The 16,304-nt window shown below is 38.7% G+C and overlaps 1 protein-coding gene across 3 annotated transcripts in view; it reads left to right on the top strand.

Annotated features, from left to right (window-relative positions):
• Positions 1–16,304, top strand: part of FOCAD (focadhesin) — a 99,577-nt gene that overhangs the window by 56,340 nt on the left and 26,933 nt on the right. For all 3 annotated transcript variants that reach the window (XM_071732164.1, XM_071732165.1, XM_071732163.1), the window contains exons 22-26: positions 7,914–8,006; positions 10,179–10,267; positions 12,393–12,434; positions 15,071–15,179; positions 15,679–15,795. In XM_071732164.1, coding sequence (XP_071588265.1) covers positions 7,914–8,006; positions 10,179–10,267; positions 12,393–12,434; positions 15,071–15,179; positions 15,679–15,795 — 450 coding nt within the window. The remainder of the gene's footprint in view (positions 1–7,913; positions 8,007–10,178; positions 10,268–12,392; positions 12,435–15,070; positions 15,180–15,678; positions 15,796–16,304) is intronic.

The following is a 16,304-nucleotide window of genomic DNA, read 5'->3' as shown; positions in this document are numbered from 1 at the left end:
TAGTAGGATCTAGACTTGTATTTTCCCTGCGGTGTCTATAGGAATTAACATGTTGTTGCAAAGTCATTGCTTCAGAGTTCAACACAGCACATTAAGCAGTTTTTTTCAGGGATTTCATGTGACCAGAGTGATACTTCTGTGCTACTGCTTTGACTCTTTTTATGTTAGGGTTTTCTTTAATTGGTCTGTGACTGTATAAATAACATAAGAAATTTTGCTAAAAGGAATGTTAAAAGTTTCCTTTGAAGCACTGCAATGGCATAAACTCTTGAGATACCTATGAGGTGGATGTAAACACCAAGAAATCACAGTTAATGAGGACATAGCAAGCATCCATTTATTTGATCTCTTAAAATTCCCAGCAGTTGACATTTCCTTAGTTAGGAATTAGCAGTAATGAATATAATTGCTATACTGGTATAATAGCATTTTTAACTCTTCTGTGATTTGATCTATGCTTACTTCTGTAGAATATGTACCTTCAGGTTACACATCTCTGTATTTGTGTATGCTTCATTGCCATTACTATATTTATTTTTTTGAAGACTGGAGCATGGGTGGGGCTTAAGCCAACCTGGTTTCAGTTTTGTGAGGTTGTTTATGTGTAGAAGTGTGATGCCTGAGATTCAACTACAAAAAAAAAAAATTAATTGCGATTTTATAGTAGAGGAAAGAATTTCTTCTTGTGTGTTTAAAAGTCTAAGGCATTCAAATAATAAATACCTGTGTTTAGCTGTTATTGAAATCTAACAGTAACAACAACAAAATGTAATTTACTGTTACACTTTAATGGGCTAGATTTGTTCTATTTCCTAGGGATCTGTTGCAGCTGTAGTACCTGTGAGATGGGGTCAGAAAAAGATGTAGAACAGGGGGTTCCGATGTTATTTGAACTGGTATCTGGTGGGAGGCAGAACATAAGTTTAATAAGCAGTGGTGGATTTGAAACATTGAGTTTGCTCTTTACTGGTCACTAGTGACTTGAAAGAACGTAATTTTTCCCACAGAGTGTTATTAGATTGGTAATTTAACAGAGCATGTTAGCTTGTCTTTGAGATTACATGCAAGATACTGTAGTCACAGTGGTCAGAAGTCATACAGACCATGGGCTTTCTTTGTTCTCTGTACAGCTGTCTGGATCATACCATGCAAGAAGTCCTTGAGGTTAATCACGGTCACCTGGGATGGATTAGTTAATAATTGCCTGTGACTGTTTCAGATTTTGGAGTAATTCTTCCTAGGAGTTATAGGAATAATCTCTTACAAGTTGCACCCCACCTTTGTTGTGAAAATGATTGAGAAATAATAGTCACACATGTTCACCTCATGTACCATGCATTTTGATGGTTCTGCAAATGTATGTTCTGGGTTAAAGTTAGTAGGTTTTCAGCTAGCTACCCATCTTTTCTTTGTACCCATCTTTTCATTGGAGATGAGGGAACAGTTCATGCTACATGCAAAAGACACAGAGGCAACCTGCTTTTGCAACACAGATGTGGTAAATGGTGGTTTTGACAGTCTGAACTGATGCAGTGTTTTTAAAATGAAGACGGATGGTCTTGCCTTTGTATGTGCCTTAAATTTCAAGTGCTTTTTTTGTGTTGGAAATAGCACAGGGTTTTTTGTGCTAATAATTTGTGATATTTACAGATGCGATTGCAATGTTGGGTGAGGGTATTGAGCTGAACAGTATTAAATACTGCTCTACAAATATTAATCATGTTAGGCATTCTGTATACGCATGGAAGAAGCATTCCCTGCTTCCATTTTGAGTGCATTTATTAGATCTGCTGTAAAGACGTGCATCTTTGAGCACTGAAGTGGAAAGCTCCTTCTCATTTCTTTCCTGGTTTATTTTTGTGTCATCAGTAGATTCAAGGGCTTATTCAAACCTTGTGCGTGAAATATCTTAAGATGATAATTACATTTTCTGTAGCAGAATTCAGTATAGCAGAATTCACACATTCTTCTGTGCCTAGGTATTTCAATAGGTGTAGTTCAAATTATGAATTACTTCGTGCTGGTTTCCATTACTGAATATACTGAATGTATCTCCTCCAGTGGTGAAACAGTATTCAGGAAATAAATCTGACAGATTTTTGCTTTTCATCAGTATCATGTACCTTGGAGAAAGTTTGTTTTATTTTCTCACAAGGAATACTGGAGGGAGGATTTGGAAATGTACGCGTGCAAGTACATTAAAAAGAACCTCTGAACCAAATACAAGATTAAAGGAGGTGTTACTACTGTTTCATTGATACGGCTACATAATGCTGCCCTAATTTATGAAATCACTTAACCTGCAATTTCTCTGTCTCATATATGAGAAGGGCATTTAAATAAATGCCTTAAGATTTCACTGACATACACAGTTTTTACAGCTACACATTTAGTGGAGCTGAACTGAATTTAGCAACCATGTGAGTTGGCAGGGCTATCGAGCTGAAAACCTTTTGTCCTTTGTAAAACAACTTATTGAAATTCCCAGTCTTCCTGCTTTACAGCAGATTCTATGATGCACATAAATATTAATGGCATCATAATTTCTATGTTCTTATCTCCGTTCGGTATCCAGGGAGCTGAGAGAAACATGCTTAATTTCAGCGTTCACTAATTTTGTGTTGTGTGCCCTCTGCTGGCTACGTGTCAGTGCAAAACAAGCGAGCGGTAGACAAAGATCCATGACAACGCGAAGGCACTAGTGCTGAAAGAAAGCTCATCTCGATCTTGCTGTGGTGTTTGATTTTTAGTGGGAATGCACTGGAGAGAGGAAATGAGCTTCTGATTTAATTTTAAATTACTTTTCAATCTTAGAGACAAAAAGGCAAAACTTGTGCCATGTGTATTCACAAGTGTTAAAGCACAGGAGTGCTTTGCCAGCATTCCCGGTATTAGGTTTTGGCCAATACAGCCAGTACTTATGTGTCTTTTGAGAGGCATATCCTTGTTAAGCATTGATCAGCAGGCTCAGATGACTAGCTCCTAGCCCATGCTGTTTCTTGCTGCCTCATGCTGCTGCTCTTCCTTGAAAACTTCTTGGCAGTCTTGTCTGGTTATGCTGGTTACGCTCCTAAGAACATCCCAGAAACAGTGTGGCAGCCTTTCACAACCACTTGCCATTAGTTCAGAAGTCCCTTGAGCCTCATTCTCTGTGCCTCCACCTACTCACTATCTTACAGATAAACTGCATTGCACATTCAAAAGAATCTGAATTTCACTTATTGTCAGCTTTGTCTATGTTAGCATTTGTTAACCAGCACTTAATGCAGTAGCTGTTATCACTGGGTATCTAGTGAAAGGAATAAAGACTGCTGGTTTCCTGTACTGAAAAAGTGGGTATCAGCACTGCTTATGTTGTAATCTTCAGGTCTATGTCAAGTAATTTTCAGCTGTAGATGAATTTTACTTGGGTGTTCTTTAACACATGATAAAAAACTCTGTTCCTTTCTGTCTTCCTCTCATTCCACATAGCTACAAAATGTTTAGCACCATGAAGAAATTTCATTAATCAAAGGCTTCTCACCAGTTCTGCTTGTCACCAAGCACATCCACAAATTTTAGATGTGCAAGGTGATAATAATCATAGAATCATAGAATTAGCTAGGTTGGAAGGGACCTCAGAGATCATCAAGTCCAACCCTTGACCCACCGGTGCGGTTGCTAGACCATGGCACTGAGTGCCACATCCAGTCTCTTTTTAAATGTCTCCAGGGACGGAGAATCCACCACCTCACCGGGCAGTCCATTCCATTGCCTGATCACCCTCTCCGTAAAAAAATTCTTTCTGATATCTAGCCTAAATCTCCCCTGGCACAACTTAAGACTGTGTCCTCTTGTCTTGTTGAAAGTCGTCTGGGAAAAGAGACCAACTCCCACCTGGCTACACCCTCCTTTCAGGGAGTTGTAGAGAGTGATGAGGTCTCCCCTGAGCCTCCTCTTCTTCAGGCTGAACAGCCCCAGCTCCCTCAGCCTCTCTTCATAGAGTCTGTGCTCGAGTCCCTTCACCAGCCTGGTTGCCCTCCTTTGGACCTGTTCCAGGACCTCGATATCCTTCCTGAACTGAGGGGCCCAGAACTGGACACAGTACTCGAGGTGTGGCCTCACCAGGGCTGAGTACAGGGGTTAGACAGGGGTTACTGGTTAGACCATGTTGTATAGTTGCTTGTAATGCCATATATTTAAAGCTTTATATATTGTGCATGAGCACAAACTGAAGTGTTTTGAAGGTCTGCTTTTGCTCTTATGCATCAGTGTGGAATATATTTTGAACTCACAGATTGCCAGGAAACCAGACAAATCCAAATACACAGGTCTAAAATGGCTTCAGAGAAGAGGCAAAGAGGAATACTGGATTTGCTGTAGATGCCTTGGGAACCTAAGGCAAACAATTCTGACTGGAGCCTTGATTGCTTATCAGTTTGGAGGAGCAGAGTTGAGAGGAGTGGGTGTATAAAATTTTGGCTAGGAAGGAAGGGCTATTGTTATTGAATCATTAAAAGAGGAGATTTCATTTTTTTCTACAGCGTGTATTTGTACTGGCTGAGGGGTCGAGTATGTCATCTCTTTTAATCGGTTGTCTTTTAGATTGTATTTATTTTTATGGATGTATTAGTACTTACTCAAAACTGTTTTAATTTCACCACTGAGAGGCAGCATGAAGCTTTAGCATGGTCCTTCATTTTTGTTATGAGGTTCATATAATGAAAATACATGGACTGCCTTATGTGTATCAGGAGGGTCACAATATAGAGGAGATGAAGCTGGAAGGTAAAACAGGGAAGGGGAGTTTGGTTGTTTATCTTGGTTATCCATTCTCTACGAAAGAGACCTGTGGAGCACATAATGGAGAAAGGAGAGTTTTGCATACCTTGAGTCATGGAATGTTTTACATGTTAACAGCAACTTGTCTCCATAAAAAAAATAAAATAGGAGGAATAAAAAGAAAGAATAATAACCTTCTGGGATTAAGCCTGGCAAGATTAATTACTGTAGGTAGGTTTTGCACAATTTTTGATGCAACTCAGGATTTTTTCATAACTCAAGGAGTCTGGCATGTACTTTTAGTTTAGAAATAGAAAATGTAGGTCATAGCAGATACAGAGATATATCCCATCTCAGCTCAGCTTGAGATGTTTGCCTTTCCTTTATTAAAAACTTATTACCCTGGAAAGTGCTGACATTAAATAACTTATGGCCATGGAGACCTAATGGTTGTGATACATTTTTTTTCATCTTTTTGGTAGAGGCAGGCAGTACAAATAATCGGATGGTGGCAAAAAATCAATTCTGTATGCCCACCGTGGAATAGCAATACACAGCTATAATTTTAATTACAGAGATTTTGTTGTTAGTGCGTGTGAAAAACAAAGCAGTTTAAAAAGCAAGGACATTTGAACTCCTATACTCCTTTAATAAAATGTTGCTGCAATTAAGACAGTTGTGGAGAAAAGGAAATAGAGACTCATGTAAGAGAACCACTGAATGGTAGGTGTTGGAAGGAACCTCTGAGAATCATCTAGTCCAACCCCCCTGCCAGAGCAGGACTACCTAGAGTAAATCACACGGGACCTCAACAAGATGGGTTTTGAATGTCCCCAGAGATGGAAAATCCACAGCTTTTCTATACATCTTGTTCCAGTGCTGTTACCCATGGGCTAAAAAAGTTCTTCCTAATATTTGGATTGAACCTCCTGTATTCCAGTTTATGCCTGTTGTCCCTTGTCCTGTCACCACTAGAAAGAGTCTGTCCTCCAGACACCCACCCACCTTTTAGATATTCTATAAGCAGTGATGAGACACCTTCCCTCATTCTTCTCTTCTCCAGGCTGAATGGGCCCAGTTACCTCAGCCTTGCCTCTTACAGTAGATGCTGCAGTCCCTTAATGTCTTAGTGGCTCTGTGCTGGACTGTCTCCAGCATTTCCCTGTCCTTTCTGAACCAGGGAGTCCTAGAATTGGATGCAGTATTCCAGCTGTGGCCTCACCAGGGCACAGTGGAAGGGGAGGATAATGCCCCTCGACCTGCTTGTCACACTCTTCTTGATGTACCCCAGGATGCTACTGACCTTCTTGGCTGCCAGGGCACATTGCTAGCTCATGGTCAGCCTGTTATTGACCAGGATTCCCATGTCTTTTTTGCCAGAGCTGCTTTCTAGCAGGTCAGACCCTAACCTGTACTGATACACAAGTTTGTTCTTCCTGAGATACAGTACCCTACATTTGCCCTTGCTGAATTTCATTAGGTTTCTCCCCACCCAGCTGTCCAGCCTGTCCAGGTCATGCTGGATGGCAGCACAGCCTTCTGGCATTGTCAGACACCCTTCCCAGTCTTGTATTATCAGCAAACATGCTAAGGATACTCTGTCCTTTCATCAGGTCATTGATGAATATATTGAGCAAGACTGGACCCAGTACTGACCGCCGGGGAGCACCACTGGACACAGCCATCCAGCCAAACTCTGTCTCACTTACCACAGCTCCCTGAGTTCTGTCTTTTAGCCAGTTCCCAGCCCACCTCACTGTCCCATGATACAATCCACACCCACTAAGTTTGGCTGTGAGGATGCCATGAGACACTGTCGAAAGCCTTGCTGAAGGTAGAGCACTTTCACTGCTCTCCCCTCATTTATCCGTCTACTTAAAACATTGTAAAAGGCTGAAAGATGTGATAAATATTTTTAATGCATTAATATATTTTGGGTTATAAATTGGATAACATGCGAATTGCAGAGGAAGGTATACATATCATGTAGGATCTTAATGTCTGGAAAAACATTGTGGCCTTGAATTTGTGACCCATTCCGTTGAACTTACCACTGCAATTACTTTGTTATGCTACCATGGATAGAAAATGCCTTGTTACTGGGATCACCTGCCTTCAGTTGTGCATTTCGATGTCCTCCAAAAAAGTGTTCAAGTCAGTTAACTATAGTGCTCACTGAAGAGGATAAGCTTGGGCTCCTGAGGAAAGGCTGGGGACACACAGCAGATTGTGTAGTTGACTGAGTTATTCTTTTGTTGTGAAGCTGAGTCTGTCATACCTGTGTGAGGTATGGTGGCTGACAGGGAGAGCTGTTGCATATTTCCTTAAATTTTCTTTGATGTGCTGGTGTTTTCCTATTGTAAGTTCTATTATGGCACTTCCTGGAGAGAAATTTTGTGGGTTTTGGGTTTTTTTGTTTGTTTGTTTTGGTTTGGTTTTTTGTTTTGTTTTGTTTTTTTGTTTTATTTTGGTTTTGGATATTGTTTGTTTTTTGGGTTTGTTTATTTGTTTTGGTTTTTTGTCTTGGTTTGGGATTTTTGGTTTGGTTTGGTTTTTTGTTTTGGTTTGGTTTTTTTGTTGTTTTGGGTTTGTTTATTTGCTTTTTGTTTGGTTTGGGGGTTTTTTTTGTATCAATTTATTTAAAGGAAGTTTGAACTTGGTACTGGAGCACAGTTGTTTATACCTCAATCGTGGATAGTAACTTCTTTTGAATAATCTCTGGTATTTAGATAGTCGCCTTCTTGTATTTAACAGTCTGTTTAAAGCTTTTAGAAGCCTCTAAGATTTACAAAAACTGTAACGAATACAGACTGCTGTATACTGCTATGTATGTATTTTTGCCTACCAGGGCTAGCATGGTTGTGCTTATTGCCTCATATAATGCTGCTCTCTGAGGGATTAATTATCTTTTGAACTACCTGAAGGGACCCATTTTGTCTGCCTTCATTGCAAAGTTGAAAATAACTTGGTGCGGGTAAAACCTAAAGGGAGAACAAAGTGCATTGTCGTTTCAGTTTCTTACAGCCATGCCTCATGTCCTATGGGTGTGACCAGATGATTGCCTGCAAATTTTAATTTGGAGGAGGAGGTACACATTTTGCATATGTAAGACTTAATGTAACTGTTTCTCAACTTTCTGATGTGTTGCACAGGTTAACATTCAGCCTTCTGAATGGCACCGCTCCATGCTGCTGCCCCAGTCCTGGTTAGGATTTTTGAGTCGAACCTACAGTGCAGTCCTTCAGGTAATTTTAGGATACTTGTTACTGTACACATTAATGCTCATTCAAGTGGCATGAATTTCATTTTGCTGGGAAAAGCATCCATGCAAGTTACAAAAGATTTAAAAGCAAAGCTTGCGTTGTTTCATAAAATTTACGAAAAGGAGGTAAAAATAAGATCAGTCTTCAGTTCATGGCAGGACAATCTGGGGTTCTTTGTAGAAGTATAATTTCTCCTTACAGTTCAGATTCTCATTCCTGTGTCAAGTTGCAGAATGTGTAATTTCTTAGAATTTTTATATGTGAAATTTTAACTGGAACTCTAAATAATTATTTTGGGTAGAAAGGTTATAATAGCATCACCAAGAAGACAGCAGCTGTTGAGGAATGATTCATTAAAAAGAATTTCTCTTAACCAGCATTATATGCTGTCACACTGGAAGGGACTGACTGGTCCTATGATTTTTCCACCCTATCTAATGATTAGGAAGTATGAATTATCTGGAGCAATGTAAGGTAATTTTCTTTTTCAACAGGAAAATTATCTAAAAAGCTTTTAACAAATATTTGTCTTCTAGAAGTCGTTGTGCTACTAGAAGAGTTACTTGTTTATATTTCCAGGCTACACCATCTGCTTTCAAAATGAGCAGCTCAAGTTTCAGAGCAAATTCTAGAAACTTTGACTGTTCCTTGTTTTGCTCTGCAGCCAAACATATGCTCCTCTAACATGTTCAAAACAAGTTTTATCTTGTACATCAGCAAAATATCAGATTCTAGGCCAAGCCAGCCCTATAACAAAACTGGAAGCAGCTGTTCAGGTTGTAATTTTAGGTTGTACCTACAGAGGGGGCCATTGTTTGTTGCATTTAATTACTTTCCTATTTTGCTTCCCCTGTAAGGCAAGATTTCAGGGAAGCTTGGCACTTACTTACCAGTCTTGTCTCTGAAAACCTCTAGGAATTCATGCCATTTTACAGGTCAATTTTTGTTGCTTCTAGAATCCCTTGCTGGGGGCTTAGTATCTTTACTTATTCCTGATACTTCTATAGTACATTTATATACATTATAGGATATTAATAGTACATTTAAGATGAGTATTCTGTATACTACATAATTATTTCTGAACAGCCAGTAGAGTGATGACTTCTACAGTTTGGAGGTAGATGTTCATAGAGTCAACTTCACTGAAAAAAATTGTGTTTGTTTTTTTTTTACTTTTGGACACTTAAAAGTCCTCTTGCCTTCATTATGTCTGCTCACATGGTTAGGCACCTTTGCCAGCTCATGTGTTCAGCATGTTTTTGATACTGAAATCAATGTCATCATGATGACCCTGCAGGTCTTGATTTAGTTCAGAACCTAAGCCAGTGTTGACGTGTTTGGGCTAATTGCACTAGATTTTTGCACAGCTGTTATGCATCCTTCTCTTTAATGTTTTATATGCTTCTTTAATCTCTCTGAAGAAGGATGTTTTGGGTGACATCAGGATTTTACAGGATTGACGCGTTTTGTATTCTTAGGTTTTTATGCACATGCAAACTACTAGCATTCAGTGCCTGTAAAACACAGCTTATCTGCCTGTATTTTTCATTTAAAGCTTAATAACCTACTATGAAGCAGTAACTGATAACCCAAACAAGTTCAGATGTAGTTGTCTCACAGATGGAAACTGAACATTAAAGAAAAGCTCCTTATTATGTTCTGTTAACAGGTGTTAGAGGTCAGAATTCATATAATTTCCTATAAGGTATGGAAAGAACTGTTGGAGGAGGTCACAGGAAGATTAAGACCACAGAACGGAAAAGGGAGATAAATTCTACTTTAAGTAGCAAATCAAGATAGTAATGTTTTGCTGTTAGAACCCATTTTAGCTAGCAGACTTCTAAATCTCATTCACCACTTGCTCTACCATGTTTCAAGGCAACTTGTCCCTTCAAATGAACTGGGAGAGATGTCTCATTATGTGTCTGTTTATGCCATCTGCAGCTTGTTTTCCTTACTCAGAATAAAAAATTATGAATTCTTTTATGTTACATACTGTGTGTTACAGAAGAATTCCATATGAAAAGCAGTCAAGTTCACTTACGAAGTAGCCCTCAAGTGAAGTGCTACATCTGTTACCCAAGTGTTCTCTGAGAAATCTTAGGGTGATTGGCCATGTAAGGTCCCCTTCTAATGTATTCTGTAATTCTGCAGGGGAGGCAGGCAGAGCTGGATATGCAGTTAAAACATGGAAAAGAGAATCCTGAAGAGGTGCAGTACAAAAAATTCACAGCCTGGCTCTGGTAAGGAAATGCTTGTCTGCTCCTGTTCACTTGTCATGTCAAATTGAAGTGGCAGAAGAAGGCAAGTCTTTGAAGTTTTTAGTTTTGCAGATGTAGAGACTGTGTGGATGCTGCTGAAAAAAAAAAAAGAACAACAGCAGATACAATAACCAAGGCGGTATGGGGAACAGGAAGAAAGAGACTACTGGGTTACTGTCAGGATTCCCATATGCACAGGTTCATAGGTACCTCAGCTCTGTAATGTCTGAAACCTTGTAGGACAAGCAACTGTAAGGAATGGAAAACTATTTTGCATTGTTAAAACAGAAGGACTGTGCAGAGAGCAAAACTTAGTTGTAGAGATTAAGTAAGCTGTCTTCCTGAAAATGGCTTGATAAGAGAAATCTAAGCCATGGTCATAGTGTACTGAGATGCACCACAGTTGGTGTGGTAAGTTAGCAGTGTTGAGCCTGAGGATGTTATTTAAAACCAAGCACATGGTGCACATCCTGATGCACATCCTTGACTACTTCTGGTTTATTCAGCCGAGGAGTGTCTCTCAGTCTGTCAGGGTTTACCCATGTATGCACATGGCCAGGAAGACAAGGGGGGAAGTGGGAGACCTCACAGAGAGGAACTATATATCTGAGTACAGTATAAGTGTCTGTTTCCATGCTTGTTCTTAAATTCATTGAGAATAAAGCATGTACAAACAAAACCAGAATGCCCTTTGCCTGTTTAAGTCAAAAAGATGTTACCAGGTGCCACTCAAGAGGAATATAAAATTTGTGTCTATTGTTTTATTCCAGTTAATTACAGATTGGAGGGTTTCACAGTAAGATTTAGAGTGATACAGTATTGTAGGAGAGATTCTTTATGTAGTAATGGAAACATTTTCTGTCATTTCTCTGCCTGATCCCTTTGTTGATAGGGTATAAAGGAAAAACATCTTTGGGGTGAGAAGAATGCTTCTAACAATGCTGCATTTGTAGATCTCTCTGGTAGTAATTTTTGCTCTGTATTTCCTGAGCAGTGTTAATGTAACCTATGTCAAAACTTAACAAAATTCCCTGAGAAATCAAAGCAGTAAGTGAACTGGAAGCCCCATATGTCTTCCATGTCTTTTCCTGTTCCCCCTTTATTTATTGGTGTTTCAGGACTTCAATACCTGTCAAGCATTAGTTTTTCTTATTGAGTTTAAGCTGACTGGGGGCACCTTGGTACAAACTCCTGTCAATGCTTGATTAAGTACTGTGCAATTTGCACTACTATTTGCCGGGCTGGTGTATTTCTAGTGTTAGATGACTTTGAAATTATGTGCAAAAACAATACAGCTGCCAAGGGAAGCCTGAGAAGGTTTCTTCTAAACCCTGAGTATAACTCAGTCTTATAACATGGTCCTATTTCATGAAGCATTCAGTTTTAGTCTTTCAATCATGTGTTGTGGAACCGTGAGCATATCTTTTTTTTTGTGGGATTACAGTCATGGCCAGAATGGTATTATGTGTTGTAATATAGAGGATCTCCTTCCTCACTCAAACCTGGCAATGTAGACATTTCACTGCAGCTCTTCTTCTGTCTTGATAGGAATGCAAAACTAAGCAAATGCAGACAAGTAGCTTATTATACATCGACTATAGTAATGTGTTAAAGATTGTAACAACTATGGCTTTCATTTAAATCGATTCAGGTTACTGTACTGCCTGGCAGTTTAGTTGCCTATAGAGGGTTGCAGGACTGTAGTAAGGGTTGGATAAATTGTTGGATAAATAGTAATCTGTTCTAAAACGTTTTTATTTAATTATGCTAAGAAATAGCAGTTATGTGGAAACTTCTGTATAAATGCTGGAAGAACAGACTTATGGCTATCACATGAACCTACATTTTACAAAAAGTGGTATGAATGTCAAATAAGAACCTTTTATAAACCTTGGTAGTGTACATGATCATGAAGAAATGTTGAGTGGTACATTTTTCACAATTTTAGAGTTCTAATGCTTGTGATTCATTTGTGCTATATCTCCTGGTACCTAGATGAGATAGTTGTTAACCTAGAATGGACACGTGTAAGTCATACGGGGAGATTACCTGAGCTAATGCTATGATATTATTAATGTGGTGTAAATTCTTTCTCTTTCTGTTGCAGGGTCAGAGATATGTTGACTGATGTCATCAAGGTTGCTTCCAAGTAAGAGCAGCAAATTTATTACAGATGATAATAATTTCTCTTTGTAATGAAGATGCAAGAAAATGTTTTCTGCAGTTGGTGATCCTGTCATTTTTATTATTTCATATGACTGCTGTTCAGGAAAGGAACTTGTTGCCACCTTGTGCTTTGAGATTTTTGCCACTGACTGTGTCTACTAGAAAGGCTGATGCCTTATTGAGTAAAGCATGCATAATGCTATATGCACTAATTGTCTATTCTATTTTTAACAAGGAGAATGTTTGCCTCAAGTAGGTTAATTTATCTAGAAATTGACTTGTCTTGACTGGAATATGGGTTCTTCAAAATTGTCCCACTTTTTTCTCAGGTGTCTGTTTCCCCTTAACAACAGGAAATTACATATGGTGAGATTGTGATAGGCTTACTCACTTGCTGTTAGAACTAGCACATGGCTTTCAGGCAGCAGTGAGAGTCTTAATCTTTCTTTATAGCCTGCTGAAGTGTTTTGACTTCTTCCTTTTGCCCTCCCGTGGCAGCTACCTTCTTCCTATTTAATGCTGTGTTGCTGGTTAACTAGAAATTGGCTACTTACATCAGATTAAGCAAAAGTGTCAGAAGTAGTAAATCCTCATAAGAGTAAGTACTTAGAAAATCATAAAGATGTCATTAGTGAGAGAATTACAGTGCCATCTCATAGACCATTTCAGCATTGTTGTTCTTGTAATTGTAGAAAAGACTAGTTTGAAGTACCTGTGTGCACTGAAAGTTCCGGAGATTTTAAATAAGACTTTCTGCAAAGGCTTGAATTTCTTCCTTCTTTAACTTATCATTGTTCAAATATTTAAAGTAGTCCCTCCAGTTCCACTTCCTTGCACATCAGTCCATCTTGAAGGAGTCGGTTAAAGCAGGATGAAATAGGAAGATATGTTTGATATTTAAGCTACTCAGTAACTTGCTGTGTTAAAATAAGGAAGCAGAAAGTGATAAATAAAAAAGGAACAAAATAATAAACTTTAAATGTATCATATTCTGTGTCTCACAATTAAGGTATGATTTTAGATATAGAAGTTCATCAGCAAAAAACTAGTTAAAGTAGAAGCATGGGCTAATTTATGAGGGAGCGGTGAATTTTCTTTAGGTAACAGCAGAGGGATTTCCTGACCATAGATCACCTCTCTAGAAATTCTTGTGTTTACTGAGTTTCTTTCAAGGAAATACTGGGTTTTTCCCAAATATTTTCAATATAGAGTAAGACACTGCTCTTTCCTCCTGGAGTTTTTTGAGGTGATGAGTTTTGCTTCATTAAATTTAAAGCATCCAGTTTTCATGTGTATGTAGGTTTAGAAGTTTCTCTCTGAAGTACATAATGAAATATAACCTTTTTGGAAGCTGATGAACAACACATTCTGCACATACACTGGTAAATTATTTAAGGCTAGATGTACACAGAGATTTTAAAGAACTTAACTAAGCACCTAGCTGTGTAATTTGTAAGTATCTTTTACCTAAGTAGTCTTCCAAACAGGAGAGGTCAATGCAACTACTAAGACCTGTGTGTCTTACAGAATCACAGAATGTCAGTGGTTGGAAGGGTCCTCTGAAGATCACTGAGTCCAGAAAATATTTTTATTGTGAAAATAAAGTCTTTGGATCTAGACTAAATGCCTAAATTTTTAGTGGGTTGTATTTTTACAGCAACAATTGAGAAAGTTGACTCGCATATTGATATCTATCCTTTCATGAGACTGAACAGTTTGATTTTTCTCATTTGTTAGGTGGTGGACTTTTTTTTTTTCTTTCCTTAAAAGTAAAAATTGGCACTGTGGTAGAAGTTAGTATTCTTTAAAACCTATAGTTTTCTGTTATGTTAATGTTCTGACAGCATAGGGGACTAAACCAAAACCTTTTTCTAAAGTGGGATTTCAGTGATGGTTCAATCTCCTGAACAGCTACCATTGCAGTGGAGTGGCCCCTGCCTGTATTGTATTCTCTATTTGAAGAACCTTTTCTGTTGTCCTCTGTAGAAAATGAAACTAGGAAGGACCAATTGATGCATTACTCATATATAGGGACCTTGACAGGCTTGAGAACTGGGCTTATGCAAACTATGTGTTCCAATGCTTCTTTTGATGCATGAGTTCAACAAGACAAACTGCAAGGTTCTGCACCTGGGTTGAGGCAATCCCATGAATGAACACAGGTTGGGAGAAGAAAAGGAATGAGGACAGTCCAGAGGAGAAGGATGTGGGGGTGATGATGGACCAGAAGATTAACATGAGCTGTCAGTCTGTGCTTGTAGACCAGTTGGTCCCTTCCAACCCAAAATGTTCTGTGATTCTAACATTTCTGTGATTTCTGTGCAGCCCTCATTATAGGGGAAGCAAGCTTTTGTTTCTGTACAACTTTCTGTGTGATAGGCTTTATATGACAGACAAGAAAAAAAGACTGAAACTCTTTTCTCATCCACTATTTCACTAATTCATGCAGGTAAAATGCAAAAACTTGAGCTGTCATGTAGCTCAGCAAAATAAAGTTGCTTGGTTCAAAGGCCTTCCTTCCTGGATCACCTGTAGCATAACTTTTCTTGCACTGAGATATATGTTTTATTTCCTGTTAAATCTGTTATGCTTCTGAACTGTTTTTCTTTTTCTGTCCAGAGAGAGCCCAGTGGTGAAAGGAAATTCTATTTTTGCCTTAACTGGACTTGCTGTTGCTGTAGCCAAACACGAAAGCAGCCTTTCCTCAGACACTGAAGGGATGCCTGAGGTAAGTCCATCTGAGAAAGAGGTTTCTACTTTAAGTGATCTGTAATGAAGCAATATAACCAGATGTTTGGGAGGCTGATAAGTACTTCACATTTTGACATTCAAATTTCACCTTGCTGAATGAATGAATGAATAAATGCAGGCATGCCATCTGGTAGCTGCTGTGTGATCTATACAAAAATAGGTAGAACATGTAGGTCCCTTCTCACAAGAAACATAATGACTAACACATCTGTCAATTTTGCCAGTTAAGATACAGAGCTAGTGTACAATGAAACCCAGAAATCCTCTTTTCTCATAATTTTTGCTGACTGTGTATGATTAAAATTAGTTGTAGAGGGTCAGCACTGGCAAGTAAATTAAGCTACTTACTATACTTAAGAATGAAAATAATCTCGTTTCTCATGGATCATAGCTGGAATATCAGCTGCTGAGCTTCTGTTTGGTAGGACCTGATTTAATAAAGAATAACAATGAATTTTTGGGTGTGATTTTTGCAGACTGAACCTGATTTTCTTCCCACAACACAATGGATTTCTATGGTCACAGAGACTCTCCTTAGTATTGTGAATAGCCGCTATCAGCCTAAAGGTCAAGTCTTCCCATGGTTCTATCAGGTATGTGTTTTGTTTAAAAAAATATCTGTACTTTATACCTGGAGTTCTTAACATTTCCTGGTTCTATTCTTCCTTTAGTAGTTGTAATACAGGAAAATCAAAATTTTCTTGCTTTTGTCTTTTCCTTTAATTGTGCTTTTTGCTTATATTTGGGGTTGTCTTGAGTTTTTGTCCTTATTACCAAAGGACTAAAAATGACATGTGAGGATACTTAAATGAAGGAAAATTTTAAAACAAAAATACCATGAGAACTTAGAATACAGAGTATGTGTGTACAAAACGGGAATAGGAAACCTTCTAATAGGAATGGAGTCTCTTCAAATCTATGGCTTCTATGACTTCATCATGAAAGGCAGCTGCTTCTGCCATGGCCATCCTGACCACTGTGGCCCTGTCAAGGCAGCTGGTGTTTTCCATGTGGTCCATGGGAAATGCCTGTGCAGGCACAACACAGCAGGGTCCCACTGCAAGCAATGTGCCCCACGTTGGTTGCCAATAAATCTGTCATG

This window comes from Heliangelus exortis, chromosome Z (assembly GCF_036169615.1).
Source record: "Heliangelus exortis chromosome Z, bHelExo1.hap1, whole genome shotgun sequence".
Lineage (NCBI taxonomy): Eukaryota > Metazoa > Chordata > Aves > Apodiformes > Trochilidae > Heliangelus > Heliangelus exortis.
The sequence above is the reverse complement of the archived record's forward strand: the minus strand, read 5'-3'. Positions and strand labels throughout refer to the sequence as shown.